The sequence below is a fragment of the Archocentrus centrarchus genome, chromosome 21 (genome assembly GCF_007364275.1).
Source record: "Archocentrus centrarchus isolate MPI-CPG fArcCen1 chromosome 21, fArcCen1, whole genome shotgun sequence".
NCBI lineage: Eukaryota > Metazoa > Chordata > Actinopteri > Cichliformes > Cichlidae > Archocentrus > Archocentrus centrarchus.
In genome coordinates, this window is record NC_044366.1 from 11,959,656 (window position 1) to 11,985,841 (window position 26,186).

The window sequence follows — 26,186 nt, forward strand, 5'->3', positions numbered from 1 at the left end:
GTGTATAATGACTAATTCAAGGGAACTGAAGAACATGTACATTTTACACCCTTTATATTTTAGTCGACTGAATCGACTGTAGATTTAGTCGACTATATTCTTACAATAATTCGTCGACTAAAACTAAAATTATTCAGATGACTAATTTAGTTTTAGTAATAATTTACATTTTCGTCAAAAGGCTATGACTAAAACTAAATCAGAATTTGCTGTCAAAATTAAGATATATAAATAACAACGAATAACCAAATAATATTGTTGGTGCTGACTACCATGTGCTACAACTTTTAAATAACCATCAGCTGGTCACATTCCTGATGATAATCAAGCAATAAATGCATTGATTACCATGCATACTTTTCTCCACCTGCAGACAAACTTGTCTTTTCTTTAGACAGGATAGGTGGACCATTAGATGCCTTAAGGGAACTGTTTGTTGTGATTTGGCACTATATAAATAAACAAATATCCATCATCCATTAGATGGGCCATGGCATTTCAAAATGAAATACCAATTACATCCGATCTCATGAGTAACAGCATAATTGTTCCTTTGTGTTTAGACTCCTTCACCACCTCAATATACTTCTATTTCAAGATTAATTTGACAAAAATGAGAAAACACAGTTACACAATAATTTGATAGCATCATTGCTATTATTTGTTTTTGTATTTTTTTTTCATATTTTCTGAAGACACTGTGATAAGACTGTTATTGTGAAAATGAAACTATGATATTGTGACAGCCCTAACAGAGTGCACATTTTCATGTACTTCATAGGATCCAGCAACACCATGAAACTATCAATGGAAAAAAACAAAAAACAAAAAAAAACTTACAACTCAGTTACAATGCCTGTGTTATCCTGAGATGACCTTTGTTAGATGTGCTGTCGGGCTGAGAGACAGCAGATACATGACAGAGAAGCAGAACAAACACTATGAAACACATGGAGTACAAAGAGGCAGCAATCCTTATGCCTACAGCAAAGTCATGGACTGCAGTTTTTTTTTCCACTACGTGTGTGTTTTAAATTCCTGCAGTTGACTGGACAGTGCTCTGGCCACAGGAATGCCGGCCATGATTCAGCACATTGACTGCATTTTTTTTTTTTTTTTGGGGGGGGGGGGGGGGGTGACAGTGGCAGCCCACTAAAGCCTAAAAATAAAAATGCGTGACTGAAGATGAAATCAGCAGCATTTTTCAGATAACACATACATGAGACAAATATGTCACACATGCTGCTTGTAACAGAAGATTTTAGTGTTTAGTATGTAATTAACCCCTTTTTTTTTTTTTTTTTTTTTTTTTTAAAGTCCAATAAACTTTAGACAGTAACAATGCCACGTAAACATCGATTATATACATATAACAATTATTTTGTTTCACAGTCATGCTCTGGTTTTATCCCTTAGCAGAACCCTTACCTTCCCACCAGGCTGTGGCTAGTTTAGCTCAGTTCATATTTATTTATTCAATTAAATTATAATTAAAGTACAAAGAATTCAACCCTGAAAGAAACAAAAAAAATCTCAAATCATAAAACAAATGTATTTTTTTAATGTATTTTTTCCAAGTATATCCATAAATATATTAAATATTAGTGATATCAACAGTCAGCAAAAAATAATTTTCCCTTTTTTTCTTTTTTGGGAGGGTTCAAAGCTTTGAGATTCAAATAGATGAAAGAGGTGCCAGATGCGCCAACACAAATTTTTCCAGGCCTGATACAGATATCTTGGCTACAGGTATGTATCGATGACGAGTACCACTGCGAGGCCACTGTTAGATTAACACATTTCAATTCTTACTGTGAGGAAGAGACTGGGAACCATTATTTTATCTGAAAGACAACATTTTCTTAACAATGTAAATCAAAATCTTTCAAAAATAAATGTATACAATTAGTTCTGTTAGTAAAATGATATAACAATGGTACAAAGAAAGAAAATAAAATAAAAATAAAAAATAGTTTATACTTTGACATTTTTCAGTGTAGGTTTAATTCAGTCAGGATTAAATAGGATTTTGTTTACGAAATGGCCTGAAATAACAGGAAAAAAAACACAGACTTCTGTTAGATAAGGTAAAAAACTATATTTGTCTTAACTACGGGTGCTAGTCATAAAATTAGAATATCATGAAAAGGTTGATTTCAGTAATTCCATTCAAAAAGTGAAACTTGTATATTATATTCATTACACAGACTGATATATTTCAAATGTTTATTTCTTTTAATTTTGATGATTATAACTGACAACTAATGAAAACCCCAAATTCAGTATCTCAGAAAATTAGAATATCGTGAAAAGGTTCAATATTGAAGACACCTGGTGCCACACTCTAATCAGCTAATTAACTCAAAACACCTGCAAAGGCCTTTAAATGGTCTCTCAGTCTAGTTCTCTAGGATACACAATCATGGGGAAGACTGCTGACTTGACAGTTGTTCAAAAGATGACCACTGACACCTTACACAAGGAGGGCAAGACATAAAAGGTCATTGTTAAAAAGACTGGCTGTTCACAGAGCTCTGTGTCCAAGCACATTAATAGAGAGGAGAAGGGAAGGAAAAGATGTGGTAGAAAAACATGTACAAGCCATAGGGATAACCGCACCCTGGAGAGGATTGTGAAACAAAACCCATTCAAAAATGTGGGGGAGATTCAAAAAGAGTGGACTGCAGCTGGAGTCAGTGCTTCAAGAACCACCATGCACAGACGTATGCAAGACATGGTTTTCAGCTGCTGCATTCCTTGTGTCAAGCCACTCTTGAACAAGAGTATCAGAAGTGTCTCGCCTGTGCTAAAGACAAAAAGGACTGGACTGCTCCTGAGTGGTCCAAAGTTATGTTCTCTGATCAAAGTAAATTTTGCATTTCTTTTGGAAATCAAGGACCCAGAGTCTGGAGGAAGAGAGGAGAGGCACAGAATCCACGTTGCTTGAGGTACAGTGTAAAGTTTCCACAGTCAATGATGGTTTGGGGTGCCATGTCATCTGCTGGTGTTGGTCCACTGTGTTTTCTGAGGTCCAAAGTCAATACAGCCATCTACCAGGACGTTTTAGAGCACTTCATGCTTCCTGCTGCTGACCAACTTTATGGAGATGCAGATTTCATTTTCCAACAGTACTTGGCACCTGCACACAGTGCCAAAGCTACCAGTTCCTGCTTTAAGGACCATGGTATCCCTGTTCTTAATTGGCCAGCAAACTCACCTGACCTTAACACCATAGAAAATCTATGGGGTATTAAGAAGAGGAAGATGCGATACGCCAGACCCAACAATTCAGAAGAGCTGAAGGCCACTATCAGAGCAACCCGGGTTCTCATAACACCTGAGCAGCGCCACAGACTGATCGACTCCATGCCACGCCGCATTGCTGCAGTAATCCAGGAAAAAGGAGCCCCAACTAAGTATTGAGTGCTGTGCATGCTCATACTTTTCAGTTGGCCAACATTTCTAAAAATCCTTTATTTGTATTGGTCTTAAGTAATTCATTTTTTGAGATACTGAATTTGGGGTATTCATTCATTCATTCATTCATTCATTTATATATATATATATATATATATATATATATATATATATATATATTTATATATATATATATATATATATATATATATATATATATATATATATATATATATAAAATTCTTTTTAAAGCCCTGATTAATATATACACATTTCTGACTGAAAGAACAAGATGTTTTGCCAGCTTTAATTCATAAACATAATGTTTCTTATCTAAAAGTTATTTATATTTATAAAAAAAACAAACAAACAAAAAAAAACAAAACACTCCATCCACAATCACCACCTCCTCTAGAACCCAGACCACAGCTAAGTCTCAGAAAAACAGCTGCATTGCGGGAATTGTCTTCAGCACCTGTTAACACCTTTAATCAGCCAACCTAGTGCGGGCCCTTTGCTCTGTTGGACAAGTTAAAACAGGTTCAACTTTTTGCCAAACACAGTAGTCATACTGAAACGAATGAGGAGGCAGCATTATTTTTTAATTTTTAAAGGGAGCTATTGTTGATCCTAACAAGTGTAGTGTGTGTGTGTGCACGCATGTGTGTGTTTCAAAAGTGTGAAAGCTTAGGGGAATGTGGGCTGGTTGGCAGTATGATGGCTCTCTCTGCTGCTGGCTGTTTTGAATGTAATCTTGCCCCTGGCAGTGCAGGGAGCCGGTGTGTGCGTGCTGTGCCTGTTGCTCATTGTGTGGAGATCAACAAGATCCCCAAAATTCACAGCACACAGCGGAAGTGAACTGAGCTGACCCAACCCAAGTTAGTCAGGTCTACTGGAGCTGGTTCAGACCACTGAGGACACGGCAGACTGGACCAGATGGAACCAGACTGAGCAGAGTCAATCACTGCTCCAGTTCTGACAAATCCTCCCATTGTGTTTCTCTTCATTTTCCTTCATTATTGGAACAAAAATGTGCTTTTGTCTTGAAATGAGAAAATTATACCTTACTTTATGACAGATCTGGTGTCCAGATGTTCTGGCAGAGTTTTACATTAGCTCTCAAGACAAAACAAATCTTTCTTTGTTTAGGTCTGGGTAATTAGGACTGTAACTTCAATTACAATTTTGGCTTTCAACAATTACAAAGCCATCTTTGTTTGGCACCGATATTTGCTAAAAAGCTTGTTTTGTGATACAAATGTTTTTTTTCCCTTCGGTTGCTGAGGTATCATGAGAGGATGACTATAGGATATATATATAATTTATTAAACAAAGTATCTACTAATACAGTACTGCAGTAATATTTTGGAAGTTAGCCTCTCACTGGTTCATTTGACAAAAAGCCAAAAGGATTTTTCCATATTCTTGGATTATTGCAGAGAAACTTGGCCGGAAAGAGAAGTTTATGATACCTGAACATTTTATTCAGCAAGATAATCTCCACAAACTGATGCCACTTTTGATATTTGAAGATTAAATGCCACTGCAAAAAGTAAACCCTTTATCTATGTATTTTAAACTTTAGAGTAAAATCTAAACATGTCTTAAACTCGTGTTACTTTTATTTCCAGCATTTAAGCAACAAAAACCAACTGATTTTGACACGAGGGAACCAGAAGTTAAAGCTGAAATGCCAGTCAATTTTTTTTTCAGTCAACACTCAAATCAGTATTAGCAGGATTGGAAAAAAATAGTGCATTCATTGAGCTTACAAAAAAGGGAAAAACTTGCTTTCTTAATTCAAACCTTAATGATAATTCAAATGAAAAAACTAAATATGAAATTAAGTAAATCTGTCAAAATCTGGCATTGAGGGGATTTGGACTTATGTGCTGAAAAACACTGCAAAATAGAAAGGCAAACAATCATTTTAACATCTTACTTTAATAATCATTGGAAGCCAAAATTTTCACCAAAGTTACAATTCAACCAGTTGAACAGCCCTACCAGAAGTTAATACATACTAATTATTTTTTAGGTTTTAGGATTCACTCCTGTGGCACTGGGTTTGAATAAAAAGTTCGAGTGTTAGCAACAATGAGGAAAACTGAAAACACCTAATTAAGAATAAACAATCAAATAGTCTAATATTTGGGTATTTTTGGGATGACTGAAGTGATCCATTTGATCCGAGCTTTATCTGGCTCCCTCTCTTAATTCACTCCCTTGTCTTTAGATTCATACAACTTTAGCTTAAGTCTGAATTAACCTGTAAATGCTATTGCTTATAGACAGCTGATCTTATGTTAATATAAGTACAGAGCTAGAAAACAGCACTGAGGAGAACCAAGTCGTTGCTGCTGTATGATTTATGATAACAGCGTCAACAAATGAAGTTTTGTGTTCAAGCAAAAATGCTTAACATTTAAAGGATTTTGCTTTATTAACAAGTCTGTCGTCCTTCATTATTCAGATTAACAAAAGATATTGAGATGATTAACTAGGGACGCAGCACCAATATTACAAATTACCATTTTATTTCAAGCAGGTTATAATTGTTACCAAAACATTTCTGTGCTACCAATTACCTCAGTACAGTAAACATACTATAAAATGCTACATACTATACCAGTCTTAAGTGCATCTTAAAAATCCTTTAAAATACCCTTATAATGTTATGGCTTATAATATGTCTTAATACTATTTAACTTTTTTCCTGTGTATAAAGTGTTATATAGAGTGTTATATATCCTAATTGCTTATATTTCAAAAGTGGGGAAAATATTTTCTTAAATTTTGCACAAGTCAAAAGCGTCACTGGCAAACAGAGCACTGAGGAGTCCATTGGGAGGGGTCCTGTGTTAACTGTTCACCCTCCTCACTCACTGTTCAAATCATATGAATTATAGACATTAATTTAACAATTAATAATCCACAGTAAACTCTGTCCCACAGGAAAAACACCATGGTACATAATTTTTGAAACACTATTACCTGCACATTACAACTTGTACCACTGAATGGCATGCTGGACAATGATAACTAGCCACATAGCATAACAGCTGGGAGGATCTCTGAGATGCATTCAAGAGCAGTGTACACAGATGGAGGATGAAGAAGAATAGTGAGACCAGAGAAGCACCAAAATAAGCTGCATTTGCTGTTTGTGGATGTTTTTCGCTTCAAACAAGAGTCGTCTCATATTTGGTTGTTCTGTTTTAAACTGTGCTCTCTGACATTTACTGGAGTCAGTCCTCAGGCAGCTCCGCCCACAGGTGAGGCAAAGATAATGTGTTACACAAGGCTCACAGGTGATTTTCCTGACCACAGATCATTTTGTGCTACATATGTTAGAAGGTCTTACTGGCATTAAGGACTCAATGACTTCTAATTTCTTAAAACTAAACTCTGATAAAACTCAAGTAGGGCTGCAACTAAAGATTATTTTGGTAGTCGAATAATGTGTCAATTTTTTTTTGATTAGCTGATTAGCCAACGATTATTTCAGTCTTACTTCACCTGTTCACCTGCCTGTTATCACCTTGCTGTCTCTTATCACAATTAAAATAGTGACCCATAAAAATACGAGTTTGAAACTAATCCAGTGCATTTTTAACATTAATGTGACCATCACAATAAATATCAAATAAACAAAGGATATTAAAGTGAATACAATTTTTATTTTTAAATGAAAATATAATGTGAAAATAAATAAAAATGGCCTCTGTCCAAAAGTTCAAATAAGGATTCAAATTAAATCAAAAAGTTTTTTTCCATCCAAAACAGTTGAAAAGTTTACAAATGGTTCAGTTCATACGGAAGTTTACTATTCAGAATGAACGCTGATATTAATGCGAGAAAAAAAAATAAAAATGGCCTATTGTCCTTCACTCATTAGCTAAGCTAACTGAAATGGTGGCGCTTAGCAACCATCATGCATGAGAGCTTGTTTCCAACAGGTAAACAAACAGAAACATTACTGTACAAACATTAACAGGTATCTACAACGCACTAATGTACAAATCCAGAGCTGAAGTCACATGTCCAGGGTGCCGGCGTTTTAAACGCTCAGCATTGCAGTGATGCTGCCATGGAAGGAAAGCTCTTCTTTACACAGTCTGCATTCAGCTTTATTTTTATTTTCTGTCAAATGCTCCCACACCTTTGACAGTCTGTCTCAATTTTCTTTCATTTTCTCCACCCTCCTCTCTGCTGCACCATCGTTATGCTGTTCGGTTACTTTCTTCTTTATTAGTATTGTTTTTATTGGCAGACAATGGAGGCAGTGTTGCCCCCATATCTTCCCGTAGTGTATTAAAATTACCAAAAAAAAAAAAAAAAAAAAAAAAAAAAAAAAAAAAATCACACGATAAGCGGAACAAAATAGATGGATGGGTTTAAAAGTACGATGCTTTGATGCTGAAGTTCCACGTCGACAAATTTTTGCAGTCAACGTCATCAATTACGTCGAAGAATCGTTGCAGCCCTAAACTCAAGTCCTTGTTTTTGGTCCTGACCATGTTTCTAACATTATCACTCCCCACCTTGGACAACTAACAACCAGCTCAATATGCTAGAAGCCTGGGCACATATCAGTTTCAACCACATCAAAAGTCTAGTTCAGACTTGCTTTGCACAGATTAGAAATACTGCAAAAAGTCAGCCCAGTACTTCAGAATAATAATTGAAAAGTCTAAACAGAGGAACCCAGACCTCTCCCTCTCCCTGGCCACCTCCTCCAGTTCATCTGGGGGGGAGACACAAGCCCTTTTTTTCCGACCAGGTACCGGTGCCAGTGTTCGAACCCTTCAGTGTTTTTATTCCACTGCGAACGCACTTGGTGCTTGGCCGAAAAACGGATTCAACTCCAGAACCGCAAGTTAGCTGGTCTAGAACCAAGAACGGGTGACGCAAGCGGCAGAAGGGCATGGTTCTGCCGTCTCAGTGTAAAGTTTTGTAACGCTATTTCACTGCATGGTGTGTATTACACGACAAAAAGTGATGCGATTTTCACGACTGTTTATTAGGTTGGGCCCTAAGGCTGAACTTGCTACCTTGAATCAGTTCCTATCACAGATAAAAGGATACAAAGTGTGTACTTGTCATCTTGCTCAAATTATTGTCTGTGTTCACACTGTGCCACACACAGATGCTGCAGTAGTTTTGTCTGGACCATAAAATATGTTCTCAGCACAAAAGCACATAATCTCCTACATTTGTGCCCTTCGGCTTCCGTTTCCAGACAAGGACCCGCCCACACTCATACATAACGGATCAGCTCGCAAAGCGCGGTGGAAACGCAGGCGCGTTCTTAAGCGTTTCGCTGGTTCATTGGAAAGAGCTCTGGCACGAACACCGGCACCTCTGCGGTGGAAACGTGGTAATAGAGACATTTCCAAGGCAGCCAAGAGACGTAATCTCTCCTGCGTGTCCTGGGTATTCCCAGGGGCCTCTTCCAAGTAGGACATGCAGGCAACACCTCATCATGGAGCTGTCCAGGAGGCAGCCTAAACAGATGATTGAACCACTTCAATTGACTCCTTTCAATGTGGAGGAGCAGTAGTAGTAATCGAAGCCCCTTCCAAATGACCGAACTCCACTGAGAGAGAGAGCCCAGCCACCGTTCAGAGGCAGCTCATTTACACCGCCTGTATCTGTGATCACATTCTTTTGATTACTACCCAGAGCTCATAGTCACATGTGAGGGTAGGAATGTAGATCAGCTGGTATGTGTTGAATGCCTTCTTAAACTTTTATTCTTGACTTCTGTCTTTTCCTTTTCATATGTTCTTTTTCATTAATGTTTAAATAAAGCCTGAGAGCTATTTACCATTTTGCAGTTGTATTTTTGTCCTACTTATGATGGCATGAAAATACTTTATATGTCAAATTCCTGACAGGAAAAAAAAAAAAAAAGCGCCCCTGTAAACCTATAGGAGGGTTCACTTAGTTACTACTACTACTACTGCTGATAATAATAGTGTAAAACCACCAGAACCTTAAAAAAATAAAAATAAAAATTATTGGTCATACCTCCTGCTATAACCACTGCTGGTACCAAGCTTTCACTTGATAATTACATGGCAGTTACTATTACATAGGTATTATCCCCCTATTTCCATGTTATTGAGATGTAATATACAGTGGACTTCGAGAAAATGTCAGTCAAATCTGAAATATACACATGGGGACCAAAAACTGGGCAGGTATCTATTTTCAAGCAGTTCAAGCAGAACAATCTCCATGACAAAGTGCCGTCACAACAAATGTACCAAAACTGCTGTAATGTTCAGCTGTGCTCTCTTTATATAGCACTAAAGTGTTTCACTACAAGTAAACAGCAATTGTTATTTGTTATGCTGCTGACACCTCCCCCAGTTCTACCACACACAGACAGAGCCAGAGAGCACCAGAACACAACAGAGCAGTAACATGCTGTGTATGAGCGACAGAGGCAGAGAGAGGTCTCACTGAGTATTTACTATGCCTTTTTAAGCCAGGTGATGAAAACATGAATGGCAAACTGAACACAGAGATTGTAATTTTTTTTTTTTTTTTTTGGGGGGGGGGGGGGGGGGGGGGGGGGGGGGACAGGTTAATAGAAAGCTCTCAGTTGCAGTTTCACATATTAGTCTGTTGCTTATTGGCATTCTCTGCTCAGATGCATCATTGATTTTGTTTGTCTCTGCCCCCTTCTTGTTGATGGTTTATTTTTCCATCAATAAACAGGACTGTTTCACTTAAGAGTGTGGTGGGAAAACTAATGGCCTGTAATGGATGGTAATGGATTGTTTTAGTGTGCCTTTCATCTGAGAAAATTGCCCTCCCAATCTGAGCACACTCAGATAGGGATGCGATACCTAACCTTGATGGGAAACAGCATCTTCTGTTATTACGTTTTCTTTTTCTTCATTATAGAGAAAAGCAGTTAAACTGCTGCCTAATTCAACAGTGGGTGCACCATTTTTTGAGTGGATTTTTTGAGTCGGTTTGGCCATAATTTAATAAATTTTACAAATGCTAATTTGGCAAGTATATGAAAAATTGTCTCACATGCTGGGTTCACAAGGTCTCATTTTTCCCTGTTTCTTTGTTACTTATCTATGAAAATTATCTAATCCAGACTTTTCATAGATCTAATCTGTAATTTTCCACTGTTGACATGGTAATCAACATTCAAAACAGTATTTTTTAAAATATCTGCACTACCAAAAAAAAAAAAAAAAATCTGAAACATCCCATTAAACCAAAAATAACACTATTCACTATGCAGCAACACTGACAGCCTTAACTGCTGAAAAAATAAAGCATCTTGAATAACATCAAAATGTACAGAATCTTCAAATTATTATAGATATCAAAAACTATGACTTTGGGACATGACCTGAAAATTAAGGATGCACTGGCAGTGAAATTCAGTGGCATTAACGATGCAGACAGCCAACGCAAAGAAAGAAATCTTAAGAAAAAAGAAAAACAGTTTTAAGTTTTTTTAAGAAACAAGGTTTCTTGTTTGCATCATCTGAACATGCAGCCTAAAAAAAAAATTATGCGATAACAGTTCAATATCAACCGCTGGCGTCAGTAAATGTCTCTACTAACATGCCAATATCAACAAGTCCAACATTGATTATTCCCTACTGAAAAATGTAGGTAAATGTTTAGCAGTGGCAACCTGTATGCAAACATTAGGTCACAAACTGAACAAACTGTCACAGTCTTGTAGGTGGAATTTTGGAAAGGATATCAATCCAATCTGACAGGGCCGATCTTTTCAGTTCAATTTACATGCTGTTGTGTTTACAACACCAGCACGGAGGATGTTAACAGCAAAAGATCGGCAGTCTGGAGGTGTTTATTACCTACTGTAGAACAGGTCCACCAGAATTTATCTTTACATTTTCACATGCTGTAGTGCCATTTTTGGGGGGAGAATTTCAACTTGCTGTACACCAATACAACCTGTAAATTCAAAGTAACTAAAGAAATTGCTAAAAAGTTCAATAAACCACAAACATACAGAAAGGGACAAAGTCAAACTTGGGGGGGGGGGGGGGGGGGGGGGTGTTTGGTTCCTAGCAAAAGGACATTACTTCCTGTTGTCAGTTAGTGGCTCGCACGTAAATTACGTAATAGCTCATGCTGACAAAGTGATGATGGATATTACAAGGTAGGAAGTGCTGTGAGCAGCTAATCAAATCGATGAAGCACCTGGTTTATAATGTTTTTGTTGTGTTCACTTTTTTCTGCAAACCCATTAGTAGAAAGAAACAGAGCTCTGGGACACACTGAATGCGTGATATGCAAGTGCAACTCCTTCACTTTTATATGCAAAAAGAATTACTGCCCTCTTATTTGGTTGCATTTAAAAATAGACATGCAAATGGTAGTACAGGTGCTCCAGTTGGTCATAAACCATTAATACACCAACAGTTTTTGTTTGTATGTTTTTGAAGGTTTCTTGTTAAGAACAAACTGTGGTCTTAAATTGGCACTCTTTTTAATGGCCACCACCTTTAGGGGGTCGTGTGTAGCTGAAAAAAGATTTCTGATCCTATAGAGGTCTATGGGAAAACAGCCCTCAGACTTTACCTCTGTAAACACTTTCCTGCTGATTTTATGGGCCCTGTCGCTCATTTCAAGTCATACTGAATAAAACCTTGAGTTCATTTTGCCAACTCAGCTGTTAAAAAGGATTATCCAGAGTACACTCATTTGCCAATAATGTGTGATAGACAAATGATTAGCCAAGTCAGGCCTGCTCCTTGCTGGTCACATTCGGTTTAAAAAAAAAAAAAAAAAAAAGATGGCCAAGATGGAAAAGTTCATCACAAGGCTTCAAAATGGGACTTCAGAAACCAACAGGTGACATCACAGCACCTATGAAAAGCTCAGACAATGACCATGCTCTCACTCTTGTGTTCTACTTGTTGGGAAGCTTTTATTGCATTATTAGCATAACATCTTGTCTTCAATGTGATTATCATCATCATCATCATTATTCTTATTACTACACCTGACCCTTGTCAGCTCCACTCCAGGTGCATTCACAATGAGAGAAAGTAGAAATATGAGAAACTAGCATGACTATAACAGACAGCAGTGCCCTACCAGTCATCACACCAAGCTAGGAATAGACTTATCAGTCTGGATAGTAAATGTTGGAAAGATTTTACTTTCGGAAAAGACACTGATCTAGACAGGTAACAGAGGTTATGGTACCTTTCAGAATTTGAGCATCTGTCACACAATCATTCAAACATCTGCCTAAACACTGTTGATTGGATATCCCTTACATTTACATACCAAGATCAAGCCTAGTGTTTCACAATTATCTCCTCACCATCAACAGGGTCCAGTGCCTAAACAGGAAAACCAAAGGAAGAACACATTTATGTTATTTGTCTCATTCACGTGCCTCTGCTGTGTTAAACGGTTGTAATCTCTCCTTTGCTCACTGTTTCACTGTAAGCATAATAGAGGAGCAAATGGGTTGAGTGAAGATTAATGCTACTCCACTTGACACACTGGGCATCATTACTGTAAGTGCAACAGAAGCTTCCCAACAGATGTTAATCATTCAAAAACCAAAAAGACCTTGACCCTAAATGTCTGTGACATCACAACAATGCTCGAAGCTTTGCAGCGGATGGCTGGGAAGCTGGCACATTACTTCAAAATCAATAAATCCTGACTTGTCTGATAGCAGAGATAGTCTGCATATGTCAGACTACACAGACAGGCGCACCTCTACTGCAACTTCCAGCTAACACAGACTGAATAATCTCAATCTTCAAGAAATATGACCTGCTTTGCCATTTGATGTTTGTATCCACACATCAGCAGATATATGGCACAATGGAAAGAGAAAATAGGCAAATATGTTCTTATGAGCCAAATCTAAAAATGATAGAACTGTAAAAACATATTTGATAAAAGCAGAGGAATTGCCAAGATGGATTTTCTGAGAAACTGCAAGGTTTATCTGCAATTCTTATGGTTTTATGTTCTTTTTACATTACATGCAGGACATGCATTTTACATTAAATTAAAGCAGATCAATAAACTGCATGTCCGGGCATTTATGTGATTCTCATTTCCCAGTGGATCCCTTAGCGAAATTAAGTTTGACGTCCTTGCTCTAGAGCAATATTGCAAAGGCATAGGAGGAATGCCAATTATGAATAAACTGTTCAATTTTTATCTGCAAAAGCAAGAAAATTAAAATGAGAGGGTGAAATAGTCAGGTCTAAATGTCGTCAGCGAGGCCCTCCACTAAAGCAAAAACCTCACCATCCATAGATAATGAAAAAAAGTCATGAAAATTAGAAACTTAAAAAAGAAAAAAAATTGTTGTTACCCAACCTACAAAACCTCTGGTCACAAGACCCAAGCTCACACAAATGTTAAGTCTCACTACATAAAACCACATACAAAAAACGTTCTGTTCATATACACTTTTTATTTTTATAATCACCAATAAACCCCAGCAGCAGCATCCTGTCTCACAAACACAGGCTACACACCCATTTCAAACACATCCCATTAATAACTGTCAGTACAGACCGAGTAAATACACAACAGACACCCTCCCTCATTCAAAGAGACATGCAGACAGATGAACTGTGACTCTGAGGACAGCTAACTGTTAGCTTTGCCTCAGGAGGTGTTTTGTGAGGACAGGATCATCCCACATAATAAAAATGGAAAATATGTTCATTAGCCAGAAAGAAGACCACAGGAACTGTACAACCACAACTACGACTTTCAGATCCCCCATTCACAACCTATTTGTACATATACTCCTACCACAGAGAAAAAGAAAAATCATCACAGGATACAGAAGTGATTCCATTAAAGTGGAAGGGTGACAGCCTCTGCACAAAATTATAATTTTTTTTTTTTTTTTTTGTGCCCCAGCAGCAACTCACCTATGCCCAGGCAGTTGCTAATCAACCCCCAGAAATTTAAAATTAGAACAGTAATTTCTGTGTTCCCACAATTAAAGTCTGGGCAATAATTTTGCAACAGTGGATATAAACTTTCAACGCAATCTTACTGTGGTAAAAATATACATAAACACAATTAAAAACATGAGTTTCAAAACTTTCTGTCCAAAACACATAAACAGGCACAATGTTAAGCCAGACCAATGAGCAAAACAGCTTCTATGTTATCTGACGTGTGGTGAGTTCTTCTTTTGATTGCAGTGTGACAAGCCCCAGGGCACAAAAGCTGCTAAAACTAGCACTAGGGGCACATTAATTTTTGTTGTTGTTGCTGTTTAAAACTGAGAACAAAGTTGAAATACTATTTTAAGAATGAAACCGAAATGCTAGGAATATGGTCGGCTTCCACAGCCCTCACACTGTGTTTACATCCTAAAAAGGAAATAAATTTCAATTGAAGTATAATGCCACAAATTTATCTACACAAGGCATTTTGAGTCACCATGTTAACAACTGCCAACTTTTCCCAACAGGTGATCAACTCAGGGTAAGTGCGGTTGACATGCCCGGTCTAGCTAAAGCCATAAGACAGTATCTCCTGTAATACTAACCAGTGGACAGTTTTTCTTTAGGTGGAGAGCAGTCTGCCCTGGTGGTAAAGCTCCTCAATCATTTTGGTCAGTATTGTAATCTTGATTACTCATTAATTTGAATACCATGCAGTTACTTACAACAGCTGGATGTTCAATATTTGGAAATAAGTGATGCTTTAAAAATGTAAATTTTATTTTAATCCAGGTAATTTTTCTCAAAAAAAAAAAAAAAAAAAAAAAAAAAATTACTTTATATAGCAGTTGGCCAGTTAATCCATTTTGTTTTGTCTGCACATATCCAAATTTAGACTTCACCTGAATCACAGGAAAAACACCTTTATTGAAGCATGCCTGTTATTTAGTCAAGTACATCACATTATTTTAGTGATGTCAAAGTCAAAGAGAAGGTAGATAAATCAGTAACGAATCTCAGAAAGTCCGCAAATAGTTGACTAAACGATTATTTAAAGATTGAGGAAACTCCCAACACAAGACATATTTTAAGTACAGTAACTGCGTGATGTTCAAATTAATAAGCATCTTAAATCACCAAGTTCAGTATTATTTTGCTATAATCAAACAGCCTTAGGTTAAACTAATTAGTTGTATTGTGTTATTGTACAACACCAGTCATCTGCTGGTTCTAAGATGTTAGACATTTTCTTCTTGTTTTGTGATTATGAAACAAACTATTCAGCATACATCTTCTGATGCTCATCGGGTGTCTCGGGTTTTACAACAGATACCCGATGAAGCCAGGTGACCAAGCCACCTGCCATTTGCCAGGGCCACTGTCCTGGGAGATGCTGCACCCACTCTCTGTCTTGCTGTAACAGGAATTTGTAAACAAGCACGATTTAAACAGGGCCGATGACAGCCCTGCAATTCTGCAGTATTTTCATGCAGCACAGATTTTCTAGATGGAAATACTGCATAATTGCAATATTTCTAGATGGATATAGTAAACTGGCTTAAAGCCATTTGACCGGAGACTTGTAATTACAGGTGTGTGGATGCTAATCTGCAAGCAAAGAAGGCAGCTGGTGCTAGCTCTGTTAATGTTAGCCACACTATGGTGCAAACAGGTTTTGTTTTGTTTTGACCTTGCAGACTAGTCAAGTCAGATTCTTTTCCTCCCTTGTTTATGGTATTGGAAATTAGTCACTAGAACATCCCGAAAGAAAAAAAATTACCACTACCACTGACAGCAGGTAAACTGAGTTATGCTCATTCTGTCCAGGGATAATCCGTACCCAGGGCTTTGGTCTGACTGCTGATCAAAGACAATAATCCACCTGATCTCACATAGATTTCACATTCCTTAGAGTTAAACATCATGTGATTTATATATTTTTTTTTAAAAGTCATCCTTCAGCATCCATTTAGCTGACCCATAAAAGCAAAACAAAACCAAACTACCATCCTAACTTCCATGTTACCCTCCACATTCCCAGTTCTACTTAGCATCTCCTCCGTACCTGCTGATTGAGATTCAAGTATGCTAAACATCCTTAAAGCTATGAGGGCAAGAGAATGTTAACGTCAGCATATTCAGAAGGCTTAGGATTGTTAGAAGTGACTAAAATGAAAGCAATTCCCTGCTGCACAGTGATTAAAATTCCCATCTAACCTCAAAATAAGTTCTTAAAACTTCTTGTGAGGAATTTCCAGCAGATTTCCAGTTTGCCAATAGCAGAGAGCGAGTGCGAAAGAGCGAGAGAGAGAGCGTGTTCTTAATGAAATCAATAAGCTTTCACTGAGAAAAAAAAGGAGTCATGTGCCTTCATTTTCATGTAAACAAGCAACCGGGCATCTCGTTTCTTTCCTAAAGCAGAGAGAGAGCACAAGCATTTTTGAGGCTTGCTTTGACTACAAAACAAAATTTACAATCACCGTCAGTTTATTTTATACCTGCCTTATTCTAATCGCTCATTAAATCATCGCCAACTGCTGCTGTAATTCCTGCTTTTCAACAACAAAATGTGCTGAGAGTCTACAGGGAACTGTGCACCCAGCAGAAAATGTGCTCTGTAAGGCAGACAGCCAGGATTTCAAGCAGGCAGGCAGGCGAGGTAAAATGTTGAATCACTGCAGCCACTTGATAAAGACAAGAGACGTCACATCCAGCTGAGCCCTGCACTGTATCCCACTGACAGAGGACAGACGGAGTGCAGCAGCTTGACCTCTTTTGGCCAGTTATCTAGGATAACAACAACACTTTTCTTCCCTCACAGCTGCAACATTAAACAGTGAACTCATTCAGCTTCAAACAGACTCAAAATGCTGAGCGCCACCACGCAAAACTTTGATATCAAACTGGTGATTTTTTTTTAAACACAAAAAAAAAAAAAAAAAATGCTAGAAACTGTTTGTAGACAATCACATAAATATAAAAGTGAGAAAAGTATAAAAATTAATTCTCTTACCCATCCTCCTCTCCATCTACAGTCTTGACACCAGCTGGTGCTGTTAAGGCACTGGCGGTGGCGGCGTTGCCCTCAGTTTCCTGACCATGGCTAGTGTTGGATCCAGATCCAGCCTCCCCCCCAGACAATTTGGGCAGCCCCAACAAGGCCGACTGATGCTGGAGGAGCAGCCGCTGGGCATCCTGCAGCTGAGTAGTGGTGAAGCTCGGCAGACTGGCATACAGGGCACTGGCCTGGGCAGCGTGAGCCAGGGCCTGGGCACTGCTGTGGTCATGGGTCAAGCCGACAGAAGACGGTTGGCTATGGGGAACACCCTGCGGGGGCATCTGAGCAGTATTCCCAGTGTTGTGGGCTTGGGGTTGGGCCTGAGCCTGGTGATCACTCTGAAGGTTAGGGGGAGGTACACTTGGTGCAGACACCTGGCTCTGGTGGACCGTAGCGGGCAGCTGGGTGCTCAGCCCTTGGTTTTGGATCTGTGTTGGGAGCGACTGTGGCTTTTGCTGCTGGCAATCCAAATGGCTTGGGTGGCTCTGAGGCTGCTGGCCCACACCTGCTACACCAACATGAGAGGGCATATTAGAGCTGGTAGATTGAAGAGAGTGGGGCTGCTGAGGACCTCCCATCATATGGGAGGATCCATTAGCTATCCCAGCAGATGTGGATCCAGCTTGGTTGGACAAAGGCTGAGAAGCAGCAGCAGAATGGGGGATACTTTGCTGTGACTGGGTGTACTCAGGTGGCCTCATTGACATCGTGGGTGCTTGAGGGGTAGCAACTGATTGCTGTGGTAAGGTGGCATAAGCCAACTTCTGCTGCTGAACTCCCACTGGGGGTTGATTAGCAACTGCCTGGGCATAGGTGAGTTGCTGCTGGGGCACAGCAGAGAGTCCAGTGGTGGTCTGGTGGCTCGGCATGGGTGCAGGCTGATGAATGTTTGTAGGAGCTGAGGGGGCCAAAGTAGTTTTATCATGCTGTTGGGGTTGGGTGTGAGATACTCCCATGCTTAACCCACTGGGGAGGATTCCTTGAAAGCCCTGAGGAGCAGAGGTGTAATCCTGTGCATGCTGTGGTCCACCAGCATCTCCACTGCAAACACTCTCAATGTAATGGCTCACAGAACTCCCACTTGTGCTTTCCTTCTCAGACCCCCCAGCAAAGCTCTCAGAGACAAATTGTCGTATGCTGTGGGACCCAGTATCAGAAGAAGAGGGGGGGGCAGGGGCTGGGGTCTCCTTATCATAGAATTCAGTGCAAGTCCATCTGCCCTTCTTGAAGGGCTCAGAGCTAGAGTCCAGCTTCACCACTCTGAAGCGAGAGCTTGTGGTGGTGGTGGCCACCACAGGGGCCGGAGGAGCAGATGATACAGGAGCTGTAGTCGCAGCTGTAACAGGTGCACTCGCAGGCTGCTGCACAGCTGATCCAACTCTTCCATGGTTCCCGCTGGGGACCCCTACACCTCCAGAGGCACTCACAGCAACAGCAGCAACAGTAGTTGAAGCAGTCATAGCAATGCTGGAGTTTAAGTTTTGGTGTTGCTGAATCATGCTAGTAGTGCCCATAAGGTTGCTCCCAGCTGGAGCAGCAGCACCTCCTCCACCGCTCCCACCACTGCTGCTCATCACATTGAGAGGATAGCCTCCACTGCTAGTACTAGCACTTGTGCTGATCCCCCCTCTCACAGGCACATTGGCAGAGCTCAACATATTCACATTACTAACACTGCTGGTCTGGGGATTAACTACGCTAACTGTAGTGCCTGCAGCAGAGCTGTGCATTCCAGAGATAGATCCTGGGACCGCAATCCCTGTAGGCTGAGTGGCGATACTTGAAGGAGCAGCCTGGGAAACACTTTCTTGAGGGCCGCCCACATTAGAAGGCATTTTCTGGGTGACACATGGTAAAGCTCCAGAGGTGAGCGCCAATGGGGCACTCCCGGGCCCAGAGGACAGAGGGTAGACCTGGGCATGGTTAGGATGAGAAGGATGTTGATTGTGTATAGTCCCATTCACCATGGCTCCACCATGCTGCTTCTGTGCCTGGCTCAGGGTATGGGGGTGTGAAGGCTGGTTGGAGAGACAGCTCCTGGGGTCTCCACTTCATGGAAATTATTCAATGTCTCCTCTGAGGAGCTTCTCTCCGCTCCAACTACATCGTTAGCTCGAGAGAGGGACACATCCAGAATCTCAGAAGATGACAGATCCTCCGTGTGGGACTCATCCAGGTCGTCGTAGCTCTCCGTATCCTCTGCGATGCTGTTATTAGTGCTAACAGATACCTGCGCTGGAGTCACACTTGTGATCTGGAAACCGCTCTTCTTTTTCATCTGAGCTCCAGTGGACTGTGTGGGCTGGGAGAGCAGATTCAGGCTGTGGGGAGGAGGAGGATGGTGGGGACCCGGGGAGGATGAGCCAGCAGGAGGCTGAATCAACAGGGAGGGTGGGTAGTCATCGGCTGGGACGTGGCTGTTAAGGACCACCGGGTTTGCCGGTGCTGACAGCGTGGGGCCGCTTCCGCTGCCCGTGTTGCTCCCCCTTCTGTGAAAGACAGCCGGGTGCGCCATCTTTCTAACACTGCCAGAGTCTCCTGCAGGGTCCGGATGATGCATTTCGAGAAGATCCGGGCGGTAGTTGGTCTCTGACAGTATGCAATAAGCCTGCAGATCGTTAAAGGCGCCGTTTTGACAAAACTACGCTCAACAGACAACACGACCAAAAAAAAAAAAAAAAATAGAAAAGCAAAATAAAAGAGGAATAGCTATTTCAACAAAGTGGCTGTGCGCAGATATGTGGCAAAGTTAAGCCAATATTTACAGCCTTCTTTTTTTAATCGGTTTGGTGTTAGTTATCCTAGCGAGGCGAAAGAAGCTAGTGGCCGCTAGCGTCAGCTGATGCCAGTTCGCCGGTTAACTACCAGAGCTGTCCGTCTGCGCCTTTGTTAAACACAAGCTAACATTTCTGTGTGTTTTTGTTGAAGAGAAAGCGACACCACGCTGCAATGAACACAAAAAAGCAGGCAAAAAAGCTGCTGAGTAAGTTAGCGGTATATTAAAAGCTAGCTAGCTGCCACTCTCCATCACCGGCTAGCTATACACAGACTACAGCGAGGCTGTTAAAACTGCTGATTTTTTTTCCTTTTTTAACCAGAGGAAACGAGGTGAAAACGAACCCCCTTTAATCCGCTGCACGGTGCTTTTAAAACGAAACACTTCTAACAAAAGCGGCGCACACGGCTTAAATCCATTCCTCTGGGTCTTCGCTTGGGTTTTGCTGTATCACTGGTCCTCCCGGCGGTAACGTCGTTCAGCGTGTAGCCTCCTGCACCGCTGCCGTGGTTTGTGCTGTCTGTGACGGGGCCGGAGGGGAGGGGTGCGCAGTAATATGGCGACCGCGCATGGTCTCTGCTGCCAGACATAAAGCAGTCTGGGAGAGACGGCGACGAGCTCAACGTCAATATCCACGAAGTGTGCCGGAAAGTGCCGAGCGCAGCCGCTCCCTCTGAAAACCAGTTTTGGGGCGTCACAATAGATTGTTCAAACATGCGGTCCGCGGGGACCAGAAAGGCCCTACAATGGAACCAATGAAGCCCAGTTAATATGCTTTGCAGAGTGGAAAAAACCGTGTTAATTAATCAAAAATTTTAAATAAAATGCATGACTGTTCCTGACAGGGGGCTTGCCAATAATATACAGGAGTGACATTTGATGCAAATTAAAAAGCATTTCCAGATCAAATCACAATCCAACGTATAATGCAAGTTTTTACATCAAAATATACATGACAAAAGAATTCTATACATTATATTATTATTTATTCATGTATGTGGATGTCAATTTTAATAAGTCAGTGAATCAGGAAGTGCAGAGGATTCACTTCTATGTAGGCATTCCTCATTGCCTACATAGAAGTGAAGGCATCTATGTAGGCAATGAGGAATGAAAAGGTATACCTGATGGATGACATACCTGTGGAAGTATGGAGGTGTCTAGGAGAGAGGGGAGTGGACATTTAAACCTGGTTGTTTAACACAATCTTGGAGAATAAGAGAATGCCAGAGGAATGGAGAAGAAGTGTACTGGTACCAATTTTCAAAAATAAGAGTTTTGTGCAGAGCTGTAGCAACTACTGAGGGATATAGTTGATGAGCCATAACATGAAGCTATGAGAAAGATTAGCTAGGTTAAGAAGAGAGGTGACAATCAGTGAGCAGCAGTTTGGTTTTATGCCCAGAAAGAGCACTACAAATGTGATATTTGCTTTGAGAGTGTTAATGGTGAAGTGCAGAGAAAGTCCACAGGAGTTGCACTGTGTCTTAGTGGATCTAGCATATGATCAGGTGCCAAGAGAGGAACTGTGGCACTGTATGAGGAAGTCAGCGGTGGCAGGGAAGTATGTGAGGGCGGCACAGGGCATATATGACGACAACGAGACAGTGGTAAGGTATGTGGTAGGAGTGACAGCTGGGTTTAAGGTGGGGGTGGGATTACATCAGGGATCTGCTCTGAGCCGCTTCTCTTTCCAGTGGTGATGGAAAGGATGACAGATGACGTCAGGCAGGAGTCTCCCTGGACTATGATGTTTGTAGATGGCATTGTATAGACATTCTGTAGAGCAGGTATAAGGGATCCTGGAGAGGTGAAGGTATGCTCCGGAGAGAAGAGGAATGAAAGTCAGTAGAACCAAAACAGAATACATGTGTGGGAATAAGACAGAAACAGGTGTAACAGTGAAGCTGCAAGGAGAAGAGGTCGTGAAGGTAGATGAGTTTAAATACCTGGGGTCAACCATTCAAAGCACTGGACAGTGCACAAGAGAGATGAAGAAGAGCGTGCAGGCAGGGTGGAGTGGATGGAGACGAGTGTAGGAGTGATTTGAGACAGAAGGATAGCAGTAAGAGTGAAAGGGAATGTTTACAAGATGGTAGTGAGACCCGCTATGATGCATGGATTGGAGACAGTGGCACTAACAAAGAGACAGGAGGCTGAGCTGGAGGTGGCAGAGCTGAAGATGCTAAGATTTTCATTGGGAGTGACCAGAATGGATCAGAAAAACAGCTCGGTTTGAGCAGGTTGGAGACAAAGTTAGAGAGGCAAGGCTGAGATGGTTTGGATATGTCCAGAGGAGGGATAGTGCATATTATGATTTTTTTTTTTTTTACCTTTTATTGACAGATGTACAGTGAGGAGAGACAGGAAGGTGGGAGAGAAGAGTCAAGGAGGACATACTGCAAATGGCAGCATCGTCGGGACTCGATCCAGCGCTGGCTGCATTGCCAAGTGTCATTTGTGGTCACCTGCTCACGCCCTGAGCCACCCTGGTGCCCAGGGATGGTGGATATTATGGACAAAATGTGTTGAATATGAAGCTGTCAGGCAGGAAGAAAAGATGAAGACCACAGAGAAGATTTATGGATGTAGTGAAGTGAAATGAAGAGGGTTGGTGAGATAGAGGAAGATGCTATGGAATAGAATGAGACGAAGGCAGATGATCTGCTGTGGCAACCCCTAAAGGAAGCAAACAATAGAAGAAGATGATGATGTTTATGTCAATTTAATGTTTCAGCTGGAGACCATTTCAGTTACTTATATGTACTTCTCAAAAGCTTTATGTAATCAATACAGCATATATAGACTACTAGTACATTTTCATTTTAAAATCTGCAAAATATTAAGTCTTCTTTGCATTTGAAATTAGCCTAACACCCCTACTCTAAAACCAGTTTATCAAACCAAATTCTATTAATTTCTTATATGCTGTTGAGTTGCTTTATTTATAACAATACAGCATCATATATTTGTAGATTTAAATGTAAAAATCAGCAAAAATAATAAGAGCTTTAAAATAAATTATATGGAGTACAGATTTTATCCAAATATAAGTGGAGAAGTTGAAAGTAGCATGAAAAGAAATACTATATATATGTATATATATATATATATATACATATATATATATATATATATATATATATAATGTGTGTGTGTGTGTGTGTGTGTGTGTTGTGTGTGTGTGTGTGTGTGTGTGTGTGTGTGTGTGTGAATGAAAAGACAGCGCACAGTATGCACTGCATGGTGTGTACTGTGTAACAACCCAGGAATATCAGAAATACCTGCTGATAATGAAAAATAATGAAGCAATACCAAATTTACAAAGAAGAGGAAATATGATAGAGGGTGTAAACATTTGTTGTGGTATGAGCAAAACAACCCCACAGCAGTGTTTGTGAAACAAAGGTAGACAGAGAGCTGCCAGATCCCTCTGCAGACACAGGTGTTCACCACACTGAAGGATTATTCTACACACAGGTGCTGTTTGGGGCCTCTCTCTCACCCACTCTGTCTCTCTTTTAAACACAGGAGTGAGAGACATGTACACATTTGTTGGTTAGTCATGTTGCCATGACAGGTCAATGAACTCTGGTGTCAAACTGCCAAGCTTGTCCATTTTCTGTGTTCTGGTGTTTTCTGTTCATCACTGAATATATAGATCCAAGTCTAAGCGTTTTCAATTAATCTCTCTTTCGATTCTCTTCTATTCTCTTCTCTCTCTCTTCTTCTCTTCTCTCTCTTCTCTTCTCTTCTCTTCTCTTCCTTTCTCTTCTCTATCTTCTTTCTCTCTCTTCTCTTCTCTTCTCTTCTTTCTCTTCTCTTCTCTTCTCTTCTCTCTCTTCTCAGGGACATCCTACAGTTTAAATATGATGGGCTGAAAGACTAAGAATTTGGGAACATTAAATTTAATAAGTAAACACCTAGAATTACAGTGCATCTGCTTAGTTTGCATATATTTAGCTTCTCTTAAAACATGCTTTAAGAGAATCTGTATTTCTTCCATTTCGCACCAGAGGTCAGAGTTCATGATTAGTATTCATAGTGTGCTTGAACTTGTAGATTTTTTTTCTTTGACTTGCCTTCTGCCTGCTCCTCATTTGAGTTGTTTGGCCTCCTCCACCTGCACTTTCTGAATTAAAGATTTGGATGGATTCAGTTTTAGCTCCTGTGTGTTCTGCATTTGAATCCTTTTCCTTTGGTGGTTGTTACATACATATATACTACCACAAAGTGGATGCTCTAAATGTGGCCTAGGTTTCAAATAATGAGGTCAGCACATGTACAAGGAATCCCTGATTTTCAGAGATTTTTTTTCTACTATTGGATCAGTATGATGTCAAAGGGAGTGGAAATCTCTAGTATGGACTTTTGTGTTCACACCCACCTGCTGTTCAAACCTTCTGTTTGTGTGGAGGCAGCTAATTAGAGAAAGTTGGGCTAAAGCAGTGGGATTCAAACTGTGGTGTGGGCCACTACCACTATAAGTGGGATGAGGAGTTAAAAATTTGGAGAGCCTAAGCTGAATGAAAATGATTTTTATAGGGATTAAATAATAATAAAAAAAAAAAACTATGTTGATACTGATATGTTGAACATTTCCACAAAAATAAATATAGATTAATTTTTTTTATTGAAAATATATTAATTCATTTCAGACAGAGATAAACAAAGGGGCTACACTGATGTGCAGTGCAAGATAATGAAGTATTAATTGAAACGTGAATCATGCGAGAATAAACAAAATACTGAAAATCACCATATTAGCTTCCATGTAATGTAAGAAAAAAGAGAGTCTTGTTGACTTTGGGCAACACTGATTATCTAAGCTACTGTGAAATCATATATCATAAAGATATCTGTGAGGAAATAAAACAGGGAAGGTAATGAAAGACATAGAAAGAGGAGGAGTTGCAGTAGCTCACAGAGGGAAAGGACAGAGCAGTAGTTAGTGAAGGGGAGGAGGAAGAATGAGAAGAGAAGAAGAGATTAACTGTCAGGCAAGCAGACAGGCTATACCCATCGATACAAATGATAGAGTATAAGAGAGACAGCAGGAGCCTATTGCAGTGTAAGCGTCTGGTGCTGTCAGCAGCTTAAATCACCCTGGGCACTCCACAAAAACAACCAAAAAAAACAGCACTATTGTGCTGCAGCTCTAGCAATAATGAGCAATTTATGCTCTGAACTTTGTGTTCAGAGAAAAAAGTAATCATTCAGAAGTTTTTCAGAAAAAGGAGGAATGTGTTTTGTTCTTTATATCTGATAGTAAGACATCCAGTTGTTGGATGTGCCCTAGGGTAATTGCTCCTAATTGAATTCAAGAACACCAGGGTAGTTAGGGAAGCTGTAGTTCAGGCAGAAGATGAGTTAGTTTATTAAGTTTGAACAGGCACTTTGATCCTTGGCTCCTCCTGTCTTAAAGCAAGACAGTGAACCACAAATTTCTGTGATGTAAATGGTGTCAACAAGGAAATTTTATTTTCCAAAGAAGGAAGTGGTTCATAGCTCTGATGGACAGGTGCTCCGGCAGGGAGTTGTTGCACCTTCTCGCCCTCATTACTGAGTATGTTTCATGACAAGGATACACACACACACACACACACACACACACTACAACACAACAGGATTGTTTGTGTATCTGAATTTTTGCTTCTTTTTTTTCCTCTTTTTCTCACTTTCAGGTGCTGTGGGTGGATAGATGGATGGATGGATGGATGGATGGATGGATGGATAGTACTGTGCGTGTATTATCCTTGCACCAATAAACAGAACTTCCTGGACTTTGCTCATGGAAACATTATTATTATTTCCTTCCACTCCTTTGAAGAGCAATTTTCAAATGAAAGATGAAAAAACTGTTAAAAAGTAACAGTAATTCAAGGTTTCCTGACTATGTGCTCCTCAGTCACTATTAGAAAGAAACTTCACTGAGAGGAAAATTAGCATGATAAATGTGTCTCCTGTGTGGACTGTAAAA

At 40.1% G+C, this 26,186-nt stretch overlaps 2 protein-coding genes across 3 annotated transcripts in view; both read right to left on the reverse strand.

Moving 5' to 3' along the window:
* The window catches only part of LOC115800432 (TSC22 domain family protein 1-like), an 88,587-nt gene that overhangs the window by 31,194 nt on the left and 31,207 nt on the right, over window positions 1-26,186 (reverse strand). Inside the window, exons 1-2 of one of the 2 annotated variants that reach the window (XM_030757788.1) lie at window positions 19,380-19,436; window positions 17,386-17,735 (exon numbers count right to left, since the gene is read on the reverse strand). In XM_030757788.1, coding sequence (XP_030613648.1) covers window positions 17,386-17,735; window positions 19,380-19,397 — 368 coding nt within the window. In that variant the 5' untranslated portion in view covers window positions 19,398-19,436. Of the gene's footprint in view, window positions 1-17,385; window positions 19,330-19,379; window positions 19,437-26,186 lie in introns of those variants that run through there. The other variant, XM_030757787.1, reaches the window with a different exon arrangement.
* LOC115800663 (TSC22 domain family protein 1-like) overlaps window positions 21,848-26,186 on the reverse strand; it is a 37,523-nt gene continuing 33,184 nt past the window's right edge. The window contains 1 exon segment of the mRNA XM_030758143.1: window positions 21,848-22,027. Coding sequence (XP_030614003.1) covers window positions 21,848-22,027 — 180 coding nt within the window.